Source organism: Prionailurus viverrinus, chromosome A3 (assembly GCF_022837055.1).
Source record: "Prionailurus viverrinus isolate Anna chromosome A3, UM_Priviv_1.0, whole genome shotgun sequence".
Lineage (NCBI taxonomy): Eukaryota > Metazoa > Chordata > Mammalia > Carnivora > Felidae > Prionailurus > Prionailurus viverrinus.
Window position 1 is genome coordinate 117,779,057 of NC_062563.1, and position 19,355 is coordinate 117,798,411.

The 19,355-nt window shown below is 49.9% G+C and overlaps 1 protein-coding gene across 8 annotated transcripts in view; it reads right to left on the reverse strand.

Moving 5' to 3' along the window:
• Window positions 1-7,996: 7,996 nt before the first annotated feature.
• The window catches only part of TOGARAM2 (TOG array regulator of axonemal microtubules 2), a 71,176-nt gene continuing 59,817 nt past the window's right edge, over window positions 7,997-19,355 (reverse strand). For 7 of the 8 annotated variants that reach the window (XM_047854202.1, XM_047854204.1, XM_047854203.1 and 4 more), the window contains 2 exons: window positions 12,945-13,031; window positions 7,997-8,458 (listed from right to left, as the gene is read on the reverse strand). In XM_047854202.1, the coding sequence (XP_047710158.1) occupies window positions 8,202-8,458; window positions 12,945-13,031 (344 nt within the window). In that variant the 3' untranslated portion in view covers window positions 7,997-8,201. The remainder of the gene's footprint in view (window positions 8,459-12,944; window positions 13,032-19,355) is intronic. The other variant, XR_007151176.1, reaches the window with a different exon arrangement.

Consider the following 19,355-nt stretch of genomic DNA (forward strand, 5'->3'; position numbering starts at 1 on the left):
TAAACCACCAAGAGGGGCCACAACCCACCCCTCTATTGGGAAATGCCTGTGCACACCCAGCTAGATGCTCACGCCTGCTGGGTATCTGTGCTGTCAAAGCAGAGCTCAGGCAGGGGCAGGGCTGGTTGTGGGCAGGGCTACGTGCAGGGTGAGTGGGTGGGTGGACCTGGGGAACCGCGTGGGCCACAGGAAATGGGAGGGCACGTAAGTGTGTGAGAGCAGCCAGGTTTAAGAAACTTCCCTGCTACAGAGTTGGCCACTCTCCTTACCTGGGCAGGCCAGGCGCAGGGGGACCAAGGGTGTGGGCCCTGAGTAGAGTGGGCACCGGCCTGAGTGCAGGGGAAGCAAGCTGGGCGGGATATGCAGCTCACTGGTAAACAGCTTCAGGGAGGGACTGTCAGAAAGCGCACCCTGCCCTGGGCTGGGGTTGAGGGGCAGACTTCCAGGGGGCTGAAGAAACACAGCAGAAACTGAAACGAAGGGAGACTGGACAGGGACCCCATCAATGAAATTGTGATACAGTGTAGGAGTGTAATCACAGAGACGATAAAAAGTCTAGTTCCTGGAACCATGACAGGAAGTGAGAGTCACATCCACAGGAGGAGGAAGTGAGGCCAAGCTCTCTCTTAAAGGGCCGCCTCTTAGAGGTTTGGGTTCGTTTGAGTCTGTAGGTGGGGGCCAAGTGCACCCAGCTGCAGCAATGAAAGCTAGGTGTGGGTGGCTGGTAGAAAGGTCTGGAATGAACCTCCATGAGTGTGCCTGGCAGGAGGCTCTCTGAGAGAGCCTGCCCCCTCCCCCAAGCAGCAGCTGACACTCACCCTTCCTATGTGGAGGCAGCAATGGAGGAGTACTGGGCTTCTAGGATTCCTGCTGTCAGCCCTGGAGCAGTTCAGGACTCCTCTTCATCCCTCCACATTTACAGAGCACCTGCTTGTACCAGGACAATGCCAGGCTCCTGTCACATATCCCCATACGTGATGTAGTGAGAGGCCGCCAGGCCCAGGTAGCATAGACAATTAGTTGGCATAGACCATTGTGTTGGCCCAGGACCCAAAGGCTTCAAGAATCCCAAGTCAGCTTTCCCTGTGGTAAGGGGAGGGGTTGTCAATGCCAAGCGGCTGGGAGGCAATAAAGGTCAAAGGTGAAGCAGTGCCGAGCCGGCACAGGAGCAGATGGGTCACAGAGGTGGTTTTTTGGCTACCATCCCAACCACCAGACTTAGCCCAAATTATAGGTGAATTAGACATTGTACAAAAGAAATTAAATCTACCACAACAGGCAACTTATGTGGCTTCAGCTCAGTTTCAACCCTCCTCGAGACTGGGCCTTTACTCAAACCGACATCTACGGTTCTGCCTTAGAAAGCACACTGCTGGTGGCCATGAGGGACAAGCCCAATCCCACAACTTCTCAGATGGGTCACTCTCACCTCCACCCAAGAACCTCGTCCTTGCTGAGCCCAATCCACTTCTTGTCCTCAAAGGAGAAGGGAGAGCAGGGTCTGTTTTGTTTTGTCTCTTTAAAATAATTAAGCCAATAGGGGCACCTGGGTGGCTCAGTCGGTTGAGCATCCAGCTTTGGCTTAGGTCATGATCTCACAGTTCGTGAGTTCGAGCCCCGCGTCGGGCTCTGTGCTGACAGCTCAGAGCCTGGAGCCTGCTTCGGATTTTGTGTCTCCTTCTCTCTCTGCCCCTCTCCCACTCGCGCTCTGTCTCTACCTCTCAAAAATAAAGAAACATAATAAAAAAATATATTTTTTAATTAAGCCAATAGACCCAACCATTAAGGACTCATGAGTCTGCACTTTTTCTTCCCAAAGTTAGAAACAAAGAAGAAATTTTGGATATAAAGACAAGAGAGGCTGCCACCAAAGAAGATAACAGTTTAAGAGGCACATATTATACCCGTGTTCTTATTTGGACCAAGTCTTTTCCAGGGGTGTCCAGCCATCCTCAACACTCATGGAGACCCCAGAGCTGCAGAGAGGGAGATGCTTCAGCTCTGTATCTAACACGTTAGTAACACAGCATATGGTTCTGCCCCAGGGGAGAAACACAATTTTCCGGTTCCATCAAAAGGATTCATTGAGGAAAAAAAAAAAAAAAAAAAAAAAGGAGATATATACTCTGGCAGAACAGTGATAGCTTCTTGCAAGTATAAATACAATCTTCAAGAGGAAATAGAACTTTCTCTCCACAGCCTGGATCTGTGCAGTTGTTTAAGCAGCATCTATCTCTTTCCTCACATCATATACCCAGTTCAGAACCTGAAATAATCCCTGTGGATAGAAAATGCAGGGCAGACCAAAGAGACTTCTCTTGCATTGTGAAAAGCTTCTGTTTGACAAGACTTGTCTCAGCAACCCTACACCACGAATGAAAGGATTTTGAGAAATGCACGCTTTCTTCTGCAATAAACCAGCGTTTTGCATGTATCAGGAGAGCTGGTGCAGTGACTTATAAGTGTGAACATGTTTGTCAATTGATCATTTGGTTGACAGCTTATAGGCTGCCAAGACCCACTGTATCTTCCAAAGGAAAGCCTTGCAAAGGTAATATATTTTTAAGTAGCCCCACATCAAAGCCTCTGTTGAACTGCCATAAAGTAAATGTGTTCTGGGCCTATATTAACAGAACAAGTTATACTGCACTGTGGTTTACTCCCAGTGCCTACCTGAAGTTTAAAGAAAGTTCCATCAATCCATCCCGACATTTTTATGAAATGTAATTAAAGATGCATTGCACACGCAGTGGAGCAAACGGTTAATTCGCTCAGCCATCTAATTCAATTTTATGGGGGACCCTGGACACTGCTGGCTGGATGACTCTCGTGGGCTTCAGAAAGTAACTTCCCGGATAATCTGTGGGCCCTGTGACCACAGAATTCGAGCCATCTAGGAGCCAGGGTTCTGAATGCTGAATCCCAGATACCCTTGAAGTCTTGCACACAAGCCACCAATCTGTTTTGGCTGGAATGGCAGCACCAGGGAGAGTCAGGTAATTCCCAAGGCAAACCTGGTGGGTCTGAGACCTGAGATGGGATGAATCAAAGAAACAAGGTGACCAGAGGAGAAAGGAGGGGTGTGGTGAATGCGACAGTCACCCTGGGGAGCCAAAGTTGGTCCTACTCCTGACGGTTGGAATTGGGACACAGGAGCCTGAGACTCAATGCCTCTATCCCACAGCCCTGTGACCGGGCTTCTAGGGATCCGTTTCTTCATCTGCAAAGCCACCATGACATTGCCAGCCTCCTTACCCTGCCATCGACAAGACTTCTAAACCATCTTTCTGAGCCATATGGAAGAACTGAGCTGACAGTCCCTCCACCCCGGGTGCTGGTAATGTTCACCTCTGCCACCCCCACACCGGGAGATTCTGATTAAGAAAAGAAAGTACACGCCCGCCCCTTCCAGATCTGTGCTTTGATTCTCGGAGAAAGTTAAAACCGGCCAAGTTAAATGCAGCTAGAACGGACGTTCTTCTCTGTAGCGTTCCGTGTCTCTCAAAGTGAAAAGTCTTTAAAACATTTTGCTGGCAAACATGGCTACAAATATCAAATATTCCAAATGGAAAAAAAAAAATTGAGCTTCAGACTCTCCCATTTATTCCCATGCTGAGTGGTGGGTGATCTGTCAGTCAGATGGTGAGAATGGCTTCCGTGCCTCCTGAACAGCAGGTTTTACTGGGCTGAGGCTACAGTTGATAATAATTATACCTTTTCTTTGTCCGTAACACTCTACATTTTCAAAACACAATTATCTACATTGTTTTACTAGATTTTTCAAAAATCCTGTGAGATGAACAAAGCCAGTCTTTTTTTTCAACACCTTTTACAAATGAAAAAAAAAAAAAAAAAAAAAAAAAAAGCCTGAGGGTTATCAAATATTTGTTCCTAAGACACCCTGCCAGCTAGTGACACATTCCTCAGCCCCTGCTCAGCCTTGGTTCTAATACCTACTGCCAGCAGTATTTAGATTATTCTAAAAGATGCCACAACCTTCTTTGGCAGAAATTCTCAGTTTTCTCCAGCATTTACAAAGAGGAAATTATTTTTCATATCCAGCCAAAGGCCAGCTGTAATTTTAGCCATACCTCTTAAACTAGCTTGGATAGAAATTCAAAACAAAATTTCCAAGAGAATTATAGAAAATAATAGTCCCCTCTACGTACCTCAACAGCTCCCTGTCCCTCCCCACCACTGCCCCGGCATTAAGAAAAAAAAAGAGAATTCATTTTCAAAAGAAATTTTTTTTTAAATCTTCATTCCCTGTTGCTGTGAACCCCCACCCCGCCCCCGTTAGTGGGCTTCCAGGTGAAACTCCCCGAAGGGAACAGAAGGCACTTTAACAGACAGCACTTCTATTTTATTGCCAGTGCCCCAAAGTAGTAAAAACCAATGGATGAGACAGAAAGGAAATACAGACCCTGGGAAACAAATTGCCTCCATGAAAATTATTTATCTAGCTTTTTTTTGTTTTCCCTCCTTTGGAAGGGGGACAGGATTGGCTGTGTTTACAAAACCTGGAGACTTTTTAAAGCTATTGTTTAGTTAATGGCTTCTGACACCAGTCTCAGAGGTGTGGATCACTTTCTGGATGTCAAGATTCTCAAGGAGAGCCCAAGGTGACGCTAATAACAGCTGTCAACCCACAGAGAGGTAATTATAAAGCCGTGATTAAAACAACACAAAACCTTCAAATGTTACAGCCTTCTTCACCAAAACACCAGGTGACGAGACACGGAGGAGACATAACACATCCCTGAATAAGCCCCAGTAATGGTAAGGACCAAACTGGAACCCCTACTGGTCCCAGACTCAGAAACACCCACCTGGTGAGCAATGCTGTCCTCGCTGGAGGGACTGAGCCAGGCTGGGAGCAGGCACTTAGGCACTGCTTCTCCAGCCCAGCTGCTCCACAGGAGGACGTGGTTGCGGCCGGCGGGGGGGCGGTCATCAAAGCATACAAACTTCTAGTTGTAAGATTAACAAATTCTCCGGACCTAATGAACAGCATGGTGATTATAGCTACTTATTCTGTATCATATACTTGAATGCTGCTAAGAGAATACATCTCAACACAAAAAAGAAACAGTAGTTATGCCATGGGATGGAAGTGTTAGGTAAGGCTATGGTGGTAATCACTTTGCAATGAATAAATGTATCGAATCAACACATTGTACACCTTAAACTCACGCAATGTTATATGTCCATTAAATCCTAATAAAGCTGGGGGGGAGAAAAAGAAAGAAAAGACCGTGCCCTGGGCCCCACCCCATACCAAGTGAATCAAAATCCCTAGGGGTGGGATCCCGACATCAATCAGGGAAGAGAAAACAAGATGAGAAGCAGGGCCTGTAGGCAGCTTTTCCTAAAGTCCCAGAAAGTCCTAAGCAGATACAAGTCAAGTCTAGTCCTTAATTCTTACACTGGAGGGAGACAGGGGTCCTTGCATAACTAGAAGCTATATTCCCACCCCAAGCACATCTTCAGGAGGTAGGGCTCCTGGCTGCACACACAGCCAAGCAAAGAATGGAGTGGCTCTCAATCTTCATTTCCCACCACTGACCATCCATTAGGGCCTCCTTCCCGCATGCACTCCTGACAGACCGAGGCTAATATGCTGTCTTCCCTGTTTTAAAAGTAATGATGTGGGAGGAGTGCCTGGGTGGCTCATTTGGTTGAGCATCCAACTTCAGCTCAGGTCATGATCCTGTGGCTGGTGAGTTCAAGTCCCAAGTCAGGCTCTGTGCTGACAGCTCAGAGCCTGGAGCCTGCTTCAGATTCTGTGTCTCCCTCTCTCTCTCTGCCCCTCCCCACTGCCTCTCTCTCTCTAAGATAAATAGACATTAAAAAAATTATTTTTTAAATGAAATTTAAAAAATTTTAAGGAGTAATGATGTGGGAAACCTTTGGAGGCTGAAATTTCCTAAGGCCCTGAGAGAACCACCCAGGCCGTCCCCAGTGGGGTTGGGTCAGGGGCATTGCCCACAGAGCCCAGTTGCCCGGAGACTCGATCTAAAGTTAAAACTGAGTGGAGGAAAATAGAACCTTGCAGTTATTTGTTGCTTTTCAGTGGTTCTCAGTTATTTTAAACTCTCCACCCAGGAGGGTGGATACAGAGCACAGGGAATGGGAGGCTTCCATTTTGAAGACGTCCTTGGAAAACAGGACCTCAAAGCGGGAAGAGAGGACGATGCCTTTGAGCTTAATTTCCGCCTTCAAAGTCCCTGCCAGACTCTACATCCTTGGGCTCCTACAGGTTCTAGGATCTTGGAAAGCAGAAAATGTCAGTCTCCTGACCAAACCCAAAGAGTCTGCTCAGACTCCAAGCAAACACAATTAATTGTGTAAAACTTTAAAATGTTTAAAAATCAGCCTCTTGGGCATCTTTCATGACTCCCTGTCCAGCAAGCCTTTAACCTGCTTCAGTCAGAATCAGCCAAGGAAGTGACTGCTGGGAAGCCCCTGCTGGGGTCACAATTAGCGAGAAGCAGCTCCTGCTGGGGCTAGAATTACTTAAAGTCACACTTAAGCCACATATTAAAAACGAGTCCCGGGATGATTGTACCATACCCAACCTCACCCTAAAGCATTGGGGGGGGGGGGGGGTAGGAGCCGGCCTTGCTGTATCTGGCCACACAGGCAAGATGAAAAAGTGGCTTTCTCAGGGATACCCATGAACATGGAAATATATAAGTGAGTTGATTCAGGGCTGCCCAGCCAGCTCTGGGCCATTCCCCTCGGGAGAGGCTTGGAACCGTGATGTAGAACCGATATTATGCCTTGAGGTGGGTGACACTGGACGGGGTCCACCTCTGGGGCCTGCCAGAAAACTTGCAGGCAGGAGGCTGGGGCCTCAGGGCCTCAGCCATCTGGATCTGCCCAGAGTGTTGCTGTGGGTCTGGCTGGGTTCCTTGGCTGGGATGGGACGCTGCCCCTTCAGCTCACACCTTATACGTGTGTTTGAGGTAATGACCTGAGCTCTAATTCCTCCTGGTCACAGTATTGCCAACCTGCCAGTGGCCCCAGGCAAGGCAAAGCCACTCTCACTGCATCTAGGGCCCTAGCCCCAGACGTTCCTCTCTCCCTGCAGGACCCCATTTCCCTGGCTGCTCCCTCAGTGGGCAACACTTTCTCTCAGCTTGTATTCCGGCGCATCCTGTACCCAACACACCCCTCCAGCTTCCTGATCCAGCCCCCAGTGGAGGAACCCATGTAATTTCAGAGCTCCCACACGACATCTGCACATCATGTAGTTTATGCTTGGCCAAGTGCTTTCATTTATGGTATTTTGAGTGTGAAACATCATCTGACCCTCTGCAGAACTAGTCAGAATGCCATCTTGCTGGGAAGGCTTTTAGTAATGCAAATGTCAAACTCTCCCTGCCTTTTGAGAAGCTGGACAGATCTATTAGAAGATTCCCACAGAGGGGCACCTGGGTGGCTCAGTCGGTTAAGCGTCCCACTCTTGATGATATTGGCTCAGGTCATGATCTCACGGTTCATGGGTTCGAGCCCCACATCAGGCTCTGTGCTGACAATGCAGGGCCTGCTTGGGATTCTCTCTTTCCCTCTCTCTCTGCCCCTCCCCCACTTATACCCTTTCTCTCTCTCTCTCTCAAAATAAATAAACTTAAAAAAAGAAAAAAAAAAAAAAGGAAGCCTCCCACAGGATCAGGATGACCTGGAGATGTTTGCCCTACTCACCTCAAATCAGGCTTATAACAAACGGACTGGGTTTAAATGGCCAACTCAGGGTCTCTGGGTTCAGGAGGGCTTGTCCAGTCTGTCACAGATAGGGGGCCGTGGCCAAAAGGGTCTGCAGCACAGGGGTCTGTGCTACCCTTTTTTTCCCCATCTCTTCGTTTCAATGTCATCTGCAGCTGATTTTGCTGTTGTCTTGTTTTCTTTGTCACAAGCCTAGTTATTGAAAAATTCCCTGAGGTTAAAAAAGCACACGATAATAAAGCCTTAGAAAAATAAATAATTCCTTTATTCCTACTTCAAAATATACTATGTGCATCTGGAACTCTAAGAGAAAGTCCGGCCGGGAGACTGTTCCATCATAAAAATCAAGTAAGATAAAAAATAATGACTGCCCATTTCAGATCCGTCTGTAACCCAGGTGAAAGGGGCACGAGCTGCCAGTTGTCTTGCTGTCAGATGCCACCCCTCTGTAGGTGACGTTGGCTGGGGCTGCCTCACCGGGATTCTGTGTCTAAGAGTTCCTGGAGCATTTTGAGGACTTGCTTTGGCTGGCCAGCAGCCAGGTGCCGCAGCCGGGAGCCCATCTGTTCCTGGAGGCCCCTAGACAGCCGGCACACTGCCACGCGGACGTTCCTGCCATGCCCAGGCAGGACACCGTTCCCCGTCATGTTGTTCAGGAAATACCAGAGGACCGGAAGGACCTGACGCTCCACGGCCTGGGGCTTCTGGGGGTAAACAGAGGCCACCAGCACTGTTGGGCAGAAAAGAGGGAGAGTTACTCAAGGCAGGCTTGCTCTCTCTCTCTCTCTCTGTTTCCCTGCCCTCTCTTGGGACACCAGTTCTATCCCCCAAAGGGCAGGCAGCCCAGAAGGGCCAACTAGTCCATCAGACACACGACCTAGGGCTCGGGACACGTGGAGGGGTCCTGGAAATGTTCTTATTTCTTTAAAATCCAGAGAAAAAAAAATATGAAGATATCCAGCCTGATTTATATTCATGTTTATACCAATCAGTTGTAATATAAAATTTTTAACTTTTTTTTTTTTTAATGGAGGAATGAGTATGTAAAAACAAAAGTGCTCAGAGCCCATGACAGTCGTCACTGGTCCCTGCAGCCCAGGGGAGAGGAAAGAGGCAGACAGGGCCGGACTGCGAAACTGCCTCTGCTATTTACTAGCTGTATGACTTGAGAAAGCCACCTAACCGTTCTGAGGCTGTTGCCTAATCTAAGGATAATCATCCTGAACCAAACTCTTAGGACTGTTAGAGCTTAGATAATACATGTACGTGAGGTGCCCAGGTAGGTAGGCAGGTGACAAAAAGTAGCTAGGACTAGTGTTACTTTAATCCACATTCCCACCTATGTGACTTCACACGAACAAAAACTTGTACCAGGGAGGAAAACCAACACTCTCTCAAATGAAGCATTCTGAAAAATGAAACAGGCAGCAGGAGATAAGCCCAGTGTGGCCTCCCCAGTGTCTGGACACCAAACCTCACAATAAGACCAGCAGTAATCCAGGAGGCCTGAACGTGCTTTTCAACCATCAAGCTCTGCACAGACCCATGATTCAGTGACGAACCCCTGAAATCGGGTTATCCCAGCCTCTCTACCCTTTTTAATCCCCAGAAATCCAAGAAGCAGGCTACCCCTGCCAGCAAGCCCTCTGTCAGAGTAAATGCCGGGGTCGAGACCACCTCAAGAGCTACCCCAACTCACTTCAGAGCCACTGCTCCAGCCGTCAGCCACGGCCACCATTACCCTGAGTGCATCGGTGCTAACAATGCTTGCTCTACACAGCGCGGTCCGCCTGTCATCCTGCCGAGGAGAAGGGCTGGTGAGGGCAAACAACGCCGAGAGAAGCACTTTACTTATTTATGGAGCAAAGCAACTGGAAGGTTCCCTGGGCCAGCACACACCCAGGAACCTAACACTGCCTCAGTCCTGAGTCTGGGGGTCAGAGCTTTGCAGCATGACTCCATTGTCCTCACAGCACCTCAAGAGGCAGGACACCAGCCCATCCTGCAGAGGAGGAAGCCAACACTCAGGGGTCAAGGAACCTGCCCAAGGCCACGTGGCTAACAAGGGCGGAGGGCAAAGGCCAAGCCCGCCTCAACTCCACGGCTCATGCTCTTCACGCCCCACTGTCCCCATCCTCCTGGAGTTCTTCAGTTCAGAGGCTGGTGTGTTTTGTTTCATTTTTAGTGAAACCTCAGTTTGTCCTTCCTTCACCAGCTTAACATCATCCGACCCCCAGGATATTTCCCACGGGGCCCCTCTGACTCCGGAGCAAGCCTCGGACAACAGGGGACCAGAGAGGATGAGCTGACCCCCTCAGCTCGGCCTGGCACTTGAGCCATGCCATTTCCCATGGAGCGTGTACGTTGGCTTTCAGGCCACACCCCCAGGGCTCCTGCACCCCATACTGTGGGACCTCTCAGGGGCTCCCCAAGGTCACAGAGCCCTCAGAAAGAAAGGCAGTCCTCATTCCAGGCAAGGCAGGATGGCACCCAGTGAGTCAAGCCAGCCACGTTGGGGGTGAGCAGCCTCATAAAGTGGGGCAGAGAGGATGGAGCTGGAGACAGCCCTCGAAGCCAGAGACAGACTGAGAAGGAGGCCACAGTTAACAGGAAAGCCACGGGGGCAGCCCTAAGGTGGGGGGAGGCAAGTTATACTGAACAAGTATAACTCAGAGTCTTTTTTAGACCTCCACAGGATCTCACAAGCAAACTGAGGAGACAGCTATCCCAAGAACCAGGTGCAGGTAGGGCTCCCCTGTGCCCACCCAAGGGTGAGGGGCTCACCTGCCCCTAACCTGCCCCGCGTCACTTGGCCGTGGCCCCCAGCAGGCTGTACTCACACCTGACCCCTCTCCCTCCCAGCAGCGAGGCCTTCACAGCTGGGCCCAGGAAGCTCACTTCTGCAGTCAGGCCCACGTTCCCCGGGCACAGAAGGTGGAGGTCACCTGGCTGATGGTGGTGGGCCTCTCAAGCGGGCAGAGGCAGCGATGGCCCTTCTGGGAGTCATCACGGGGAAGAAAACCCCACTAAATTTTGAGCTTAAAAGGCAGCTGAAGTAATTAGCAAAAGATTTACTCCTGTTAAGCTGTGCTATTATTAGTCCACACCTTGTGCCAATTGAAATTTTCTTCTCTGTTCCTGGCTGGGCCCGACTTAATGGGAGAGCTAGGTAGAAACTCTTGCTTTTGAGGTCTCTTGGAGACAGATGGAAAATATTTACAGTTAAATGGAGGATCTAAAGTGAGATAGCCATCCACCTCCGGGGCCCATATATCACTCATACAAGGACAGGTAAGGGTTTCACCCAGAGAATGTTGATGTTGAGCAACAGAAAAGGGTTTCTTGTCTGGCACCCAGGTGGTCTCAGTTAGGGGGCTCCTGGGCACCAGCAACATGACACCGTGGCTGCATTTAGCCCCCGGCCCTACTTTGCTTGGAGAAGGCCTATCACCTGGGTGGAAGCCAAGGGTCCACTCCAGGGACACTAAAAGGGCTGAACCAGGGCACAGAGGCAAGGCCAAGAGCAGGACAGGGCTGTGGAGGAGTTGAATGACATCCTCAGCCAGGCAATGTGTGCTGAGCACCCCCAGTGAGGACTGAGGCTGGCACGGGGTGGGGGGTGGGGGGGGGGACATGCTCCTGAGAGGCTCACGAAACTCAAGCAGGGGGGTAGGGAGGAAGGGGACACAGAAGTTGATGCCAGAACCAGGCCAGCACCACCCAGGTGGAGGAAGAAGGGTGGAGAAGGGCTCTCTCTGCAGGACGGGAGCCGCATGTGGGCAGGATAGGGCAGAGGATGGGAGATCAGCCCCAGCAAGGCCGGTGGCATGCTGGTGCCACTCAGGGAGGGCACTCAGGGAGAGACAGCACAGCACAGCACAGAGGCTCTGTGGCCAGGCTCCTGGGGACAAAGCCCAGATTGCTCACCAAGGGACCTGGGGCACTTAACCTTTCCGAGCTCCACTTTCCTTTCTTCTACAAAAGGGATAATCATGGCACCCACAGCCTCTTTACGAGGTTGTTAGGAGGATTCGATGATCCAGTGCGTGTAACTGGGGGAGGGGGAGGCAAGAGCCTGGAAGGCCACTCCAGGGAGCCTCGACACTGTCCTGAAGACAACCCACACAACGACTCAAGCACGGGGGTAGCACAGCCTGTCTGCATTGTAGAGGTTGGGCACTCAGAGGTCTGGAGAACAGAGCCCTTCCGCCTCCTTCCCAAGAAGGTAAGGGGAGGCTTTTGGTAAGCACGGAAGATTATAAAACCAAGTTAAATAACCTGCCCAAGAGCAGAATCGGCACGTGGCAAACAGGTCGGTACAACCACAAAGCCTAGGTCCTCCCCGTGCTGCCTCCTCCCGCGTCACTGGAGGTTTCAGACCTGGAACGGAATCACTGGAGACGGCAGACTCAAAGAAGACACCGCCTGGGAGCAAAGCTCTCCTCGGCCAAAGCTTGAACACAGCAGAGCAGACACCTGCCAAGGCCCCAAATCCCACATAGTGCAGCCCCCGGGCACCTGGCGCAGGCATCAAGGAGGGTTGAAATCCAGCCTGTGCTCTGCTTTCCAGCCTGTGCTACCCAAAAAGAGACAACGCTAATTCTTACAACAGTGTTGCCGCTGACCAAGCCATGTAGCTGGGAGGCAAGGTCTACCCAGAAGAGGTGTTTTTTTTGTTTTTTGTTTTTCTCTGATTCACACAAAGGTACCCTATGGCTTAGTGGACATCCTGTTTGCAAAGAAGAAATGCATAATATTTTCTTTTCTTTTTTAATCTTTTTAACGTTTATTTTTGAGAGAGACACGGTGAGAGTGGGGGAGGGGCAGAGGGAGAGGGAAACAGAATCTGAAGCAGGCTCCAGGCTCCGAGCTGTCAGCACAGACCCCGATGCAGGGCTTGAACCCACAAGCTGTGAGATCATGACCTGAGCCGAAGTCAGATGCTTAACCAACCGAGCCACCCAGGTGCCCCCATAATAGTTTCTTAAAAGCTATTTTGTTTATGTACAAACCTGCCCCATTGTGGTCAAAAATGAAGATTACCTTTGGATAAGGTGGGAATTATTTCTAAAAAGCAGATTATCAAGTTTTTTTTAAAGATCTGTGAGGATTATTTGATTATTTGGGGGTCTAAGATAGTGGGTGGTTCTACATGCCGGGAGAGAAGAACAGAGATGGACTGGAAGGCTAGGGTGAGGAGCTTTGGGGACGCTCACCGGACAGACGTTCTGTGACATCAAGCACTGCACGGCCACTCAGGAAGCGCACCTGCCCAGCAAACGCTTGTAGGAGGCAAAGCTTGTCTGAAAGAGAAGGAGAGGGCCAGTGGCCGTGAAGCTGTGGCTAGTTCAGGGCTGTTCAGGTCCAGGTCCCTGCAACACCTACCTAGGGAAAGAGGCCCGTTGGGGAGCTGAGTTAAATGTCCAAGTCGCAACGGAGTGTCCGGGGAAGAGTGAACGACCTGGCATAGTTAGTTACGCTGGCTCCCAAAGAGGCTTCATGGACTCCCACAGATACGGTTCCTATTATCTGTGCTTCCTTAAAATTGAGTTTGGGGGCAAAAGAGCGTTGCCCCAGTCCCGGGCAAACCAGGATGTTGGTCACCCCATCAGCAGCAGAAGCATCTGGCTTACTCTGGTTGGGTCAGAGGAGGGAATGTGCGAGGACCGGCAGGGGGCGGGGCATGTATTAGCTCTCAATAGTTTACCTATAACGTCCCTGTGTGAGACCCAGGCCCAGATGGCATCCTTGTACAGACAGCAGAGTTTATCCTCCACATGCCCCAACCTCCTTTTCAGGAGGTTTAGGGGAAAGAGGGGTTTTTTAAACCTTTTTTTTCTTTTTTTTGAATCATCCCAGCACCCCACACCCAGCCCCCGGAACCAGCTCTCGCTGCTACCCAGCCACACTCATGGTGGGGACTGAGGACTGGGTACTTCCCCGTCTGGCCGTTGAAAGAGTGTTTATTAGAAACACTGGTGAAAGCACAGGCAGCTGCAGGGGGGCTGCTTTGGGATAAAGAAGCCCTCTGGCATTCTTTGAACGTATTTCTAAAGATCCCACAGGTGCTGAATGTAGACACTGCTCATTCTTCCCCATTCTGGCTGATGTCTCCTGGTTTCTCACACTATTAAAACTTGAAGTCCTGCACTCCTCACAAAGACGCACAGGGTGAGGAAAGCCTCACCTGAGAAAGGCTTGCTAACATCGCTCCCATATGCCCAGCTCCCAACAGTGTGCAACCACGGCAGTCCCAGGATAACCCCATGGGAGGGAGTGCAAACAACAAAACACGCTCTTCGGGGGTGTGGCTGCAGGGCCCGCCTACACCTGTCACAGAGGTCTGTGTGGGTGTCACCACAGGTGCCCCCAGAAAGTAGGTCCTGGGATCCTAGGGGCTGACCCACTCAAGGTGCCAGATTTCTCTTAGCAGGGGACAGAGATTAGAGACCCACCGCAGGAAGTCTTTCCAGACAAGCTCCACCTTCCCTGAGTTCCTTAAATACCTCAGCATCCCCCTGGATGTGCACAGCTTCGCTTTTCCCGTCAGGCGACAATTCTAGCTAAGAGCTCATTCCCATTTCCTAGCTCCCCTCCTGAGAGCTGGAAGGGGTACAGAGGAGGAGATGTACACATGAACATCACGCATATCCCTGCGGCTTGCAAAAGCTCCATCCATAAGGCAAGAGTCTTTAAAATCATTTGTTCTGGGAAATAAAAGAGATGCCAACCTCTAGAACATTGCAGTTAGCGAGAAGCAGTCTCAGGGCCACTTGGTCAATCTGTAGTCGTGTAAGCATAGGTTTTTATATCAATGTCATCTGCATTGTTTTTTCCAGGTGCTTCTATTTGTCCCACCCCCACCTTTAACCATGAGCTCACCTCCAAGGACAAGGACTTCTGCCTCCTTGCTCTCCCCCCAACAAAACTCAGTTCAGGACATTTTCTGGACACAGCCAGACCTCCCCGCTCCTGGTGGCTGACATGGCCTCCCAGAGCCAGAGACAGGTAAAGAACTCGGGGGATACTAGAAAATGCACATCCGACAGACATCTGTGACAGATAATGCTCCCATGTGCCTGGCACACAACAGGTGCTCAATAAATGCTCTAGGACCACAGAAAGTGTTCAAGCAGAGACATTAAGCATGCCCGAACTGGTTTATAAACCCCAAAGCACCACACCCCGAGTAGATGGCCTCTCTTCCTCTGTCTGCTTTTGTAGTGATGGCTCACCACCCAGGTTTATTGAGAGGCAGGAAAATATATGGTGAAGGGTGTGAGCTCTGGGTTCAGGTCGCCTGGACCGAATCCTGGCTCTTCCACGTTTCTCTATATTAACACTGGACAAAACCTCCTACACTTCAGTTTATTCATCTATAAAAGGAGGATAACATCTTCCTCTTAGAGCCGCTGTCGTGTTATGATACTTAGGATATTGCCCTGGGCATATAATTACTATGTAAGTATCAGCTATTACTGCTAGTGTTACTCTTATTACCTGAGAATGTTCCAAAAGCCCAGCAATCTGAATGGTGGAGAGACCATTAAGAGGCTGGAATCTAACTTCCAAACCCTTAAAAAAAATCCATGTTCCATTAGCCGGAGCTCTTCACAGGCTCCTGTTCTGCACCACAAGGGAGCCACAGCTGCCACAGCTGGCCTTGGCACTGCCTGGACGAAGAGCAAACAGAGCCATGCAGCGTAGGGAAAACAGCTACAGGCTGGCAGGCCACATCCCCGTCCTCCCTGGGCCTCGCCTTCCCTCCCTGCAAGGGGGCGGAGGTCTCCGGGGCCTTGCACCTGTCCCATGCAGCTAAGCCCTAAGCGCACCAGGCCACATCCTCCTCAGGCTACTGGGGAGCCAGAGAACTTTTTTTAAAGCACAAAAAGTATGGTAGCATAGACAGTGACAGCAAAGAAACTGGAGTCAAACTGGACTCCCAACAATAAGCACAGGACTCCATGAATCGTGACATGCCACACAGCCACCCAAGCTAGGTGCGTTCATTGCAGCAAAAGTGGGAATGATCCATTTAAACAGAAAAACACAAGACGTGGTCCAGCATGTGACAGACCTGTTAAAAGTGACTCCAGTGTGTAATCATATGCAAATGCTCACGCTCTGCTTCTTTTTTTTTTTTAAGCTGGATGCAAATTTAAATGTGTAATATGATCGTGACTCTGCACAAGAGTCATGCACGTGACTCTGCACAGGAAAAAAATCTAAAATGAAAAAAGCCAAATGTTAATAATGGTCTCTTCCAGGGGTGCCTAGGATGGTTCAGTCAATTAAGCATCTGACTCTTGATTTCAGCTCAGGTTAGGATGTCACAAACCATGAGCTTGAGCCCTGCATCAGGCCCCGTGTCAGGCCCTGTGCTGACAGTGTGGAGCCTGCTTGGGATTCTCTCTCCCTCTCTCTCTGCCCTCCGCCCCCAAAATAAAATTTAAACTTTTTTTTTTAAATAACTGTCTCTTCTGAGAAATTGAGACTAAAGGTGAAGGGTTTTTTCCTTTCAAATGCTTTATATTTTCCATTTTCTCAATAATTAATAAGTATGACTTTTACGTGATGGAAAGTAAACTTCTTATTTTTTTTTTTATTTTTTTTTCAACGTTTATTTATTTTTGGGACAGAGAGAGACAGAGCATGAACAGGAGAGGGGCAGAGAGAGAGGGAGACACAGAATCGGAAACAGGCTCCAGGCTCTGAGCCATCAGCCCGGAGCCCGACGCGGGGCTCGAACTCACGGACCGTGAGATCGTGACCTGGCTGAAGTCGGACGCTTAACCAACTGCGCCATCCAGGCGCCCCTAAACTTCTTATTTTTAAGTAGGAACACTGCATGATAGCATGGAATACTGGACAGTTAAAGAAGCAAAGTCTAAATCGTGTTTACCTTACAATCTCTAACAAGGGAAATCTGTACACAGGCAGACAGGAAATAGAACAGATTTTTAAGCAGTTGGTATATTAGAGGGGCACCATGGATGAGTTTCTAAATTCCTTTAACAATACCATGTTGGTCATATGATTATATAAGGTAAAGAATTCGGAGTCAGAGCAAAATCAAAAAAGTAGATCTGAGGCTGCCCATTCCCAGCTTATCTGCACTCTCCAGCACTGGCCTGGGGCCACGCTAATCAACAGAACTCCTTTTGATGCTCAGTCTGACTGGGAGGGGGGTGGCTGTCAGCAGCCTGATGTTTTAATTAGTGAAGTTTCTTCTGTAGCTAGCCCAGTCACAGGGCCCAAAGACAGAACCAGCCAGCCAGCTCAGGAACTGCCCTGATCCCCAGAATAACTCCCCTGAAATCAGAAGGTCCTGGCACAGAGTAGAAAGGATGCCACCCCAAGCTCCTTCCAGCAGTAACAAAGGGCAGAGGTCAGAAAGCAAGGTGCCCACATGTCTCCTTCCTCACCCCCCCCCAAAAAAAAGGGGACATGGGCAGAAATCGCCACCTCTCTGTGGACCACCACACCACCTGCCCCATACACTCACGGGAAAACCAAGGAACCGGAAGAGATGTGGTGACTGTTGAGTCAACTTATCACTGAATTCCAGAATCAAGAGGGACCTTAAAAGGTTGCCTAAGAAGGCCAACCTCCCAGTTTGGCTGTGTCATCTGGACTTTGTGCCAGAAGGCAGACTACCCGACTGTGTTCTTGTTCTCCTGGCCCCCTGTTGATCAGGGGGAAAATAACCACAACCTGCTGAGTCATTTCTTTGTGATTCTACACATTTAAGTACTCCACAGCATTTGGCTGTTCCTCTCCAGCCTGGAGCCAAGAATCCCTTGGGGGAGGGGGGGTGACACCAGCCTTGGGAAAAAAGCTCCCTCTGCTCAAAGGGCTCCAAGCTACTTCCAGAAGGGACCCTGAGATGCTAAGAGTCTATCGGAGCCACCAGGCTCCACCTGGGTGACATGGGAAGAGAAGATTTACACCCCTTCTCTTCTGCCACTCCTGCCCCAGTCTCTATGTCTACCACCCAATCCCCTGGGACAGTGGGAAGTTTAATTATTCGCATCCATTTTTCCCTCTGCAGGCCAGACTCAGCCCATTCTAGACAGATGAGAACCATTCCCAGAGAGAGCTTGATTCTACCCTAGGTACTGCCTGGCAGGGGTGAATTCTTACTGGCAATCTAAACCCATCCACTTCTGCCCTTTCTGGATATAGAAATCAGCTAGTTAAAAACACCTCCAAAACCAAGACTCTTCATTGGGCTGTGAGTATGGCTCACAGCAAAGCCACATGGCCCCGAGAGCCGCTGCTGCACCTGCTCAAACTGACCGGGAGCCAAGACCCTGTGCTTCCCCCTTTGGGCCCCACAGAAGCTTTTTGCCAGGGATTTACTGGACTCCATCCAACTCCCTGAGGCCAACGACATTCCATTCCAGCCTAACACTGACCTAAGGATTAAAGAGGAAAATAGTGCCCTTCATGCCTGCCTCTGTTCTCCTCCCATCAGGTCCTTTCACTGATGGGACGGGGCAGGGGAGGGGGGTTATCATCAGCCATTTCCAAGGAGACCCTGTCCCAGGAGGAAAGGACAACTATAGGCATCTTTCCTGGAAGCTGCAGCCTGCCTCAGGGTGTGGTCAGATCACAAAAGCAGCCGTCTCCCAGCCCCTTTCCAGGGTGTCCCACCCAAGTGGGTAGAGGAGGGCCTCAGGTAGAGAAGGCCTGAGCCTTGTGACAATGTGAGACACCACATCCTGCAGCCCAGAGTTCCAAAGCTCCAGCGTGCTCCAGGAGGATGGCCCAAGGACAGAAAGTGGAGACAATAACACCTGGAGAGGAAAGTGTTAAAGCTCCTCTCCGCAGACAAGGGTGCTTAGCCTCTTCAAATAGCTAAAGCCTATTTTGCTTGGTGCAGGTTTTCCCAATAAATCCAGGGCCCGCAGTGATTTACCAAGAGCCGTGGTTATTGGCAACAGCAATCTCACTTACCCAGAGCAGCGCTGTGAACTAGCCGTAATTTAAAGCTGGATTTATATTGTTTGTTTTACAGCAACAAACTCAGCAAATCATAAATTCCCTTTGAGATGAAGAGAGGAAATTGACAGTATTTATGAACTGAAGAGGCAGAGAAGGGCCTGACCAGGCCTTTGATTTGTAACTGAAACTGCTTCTGGAAGCTCCAGCCAAGGACACAGCTGCTGTCCAGCCCCAGGGAGCTGGGCTCCCATAGGGTGTGGGCACCAGGAGGGGAGGGGTGCCTTTCGGTGTTTCCAGCCTCACCACGGGGATGCTCTGCGGGTTCTCAGGGCAGGACATTGCTCTGTGCTCATCGGGACATACAGCCAACAAGGCCAAAAATGTGGTTCTCCGAGCATAAGCTTGGTCACATAGAGTCAAGAGTGGTTTGAAAACCCTTGGTTCCTCTGGTCTGGACATGACTGTACTCATGTGCTACATCACACACACATCTGCACTTCAGTCTGCGTCTTAGATACACCAAATATCACCTTCTAATCGTCTACAAAAGGCATGGAGAACAGAAGCAGATGTGCCCCAAATTCCACCCGATGTTGGAGAACCAAGATGTGTTAGCGCGAAGCACATAGGACTTAAGGAGCTCTTGCCTTCCCTGATGTCTCTCCCATTGCCCCCCCCTT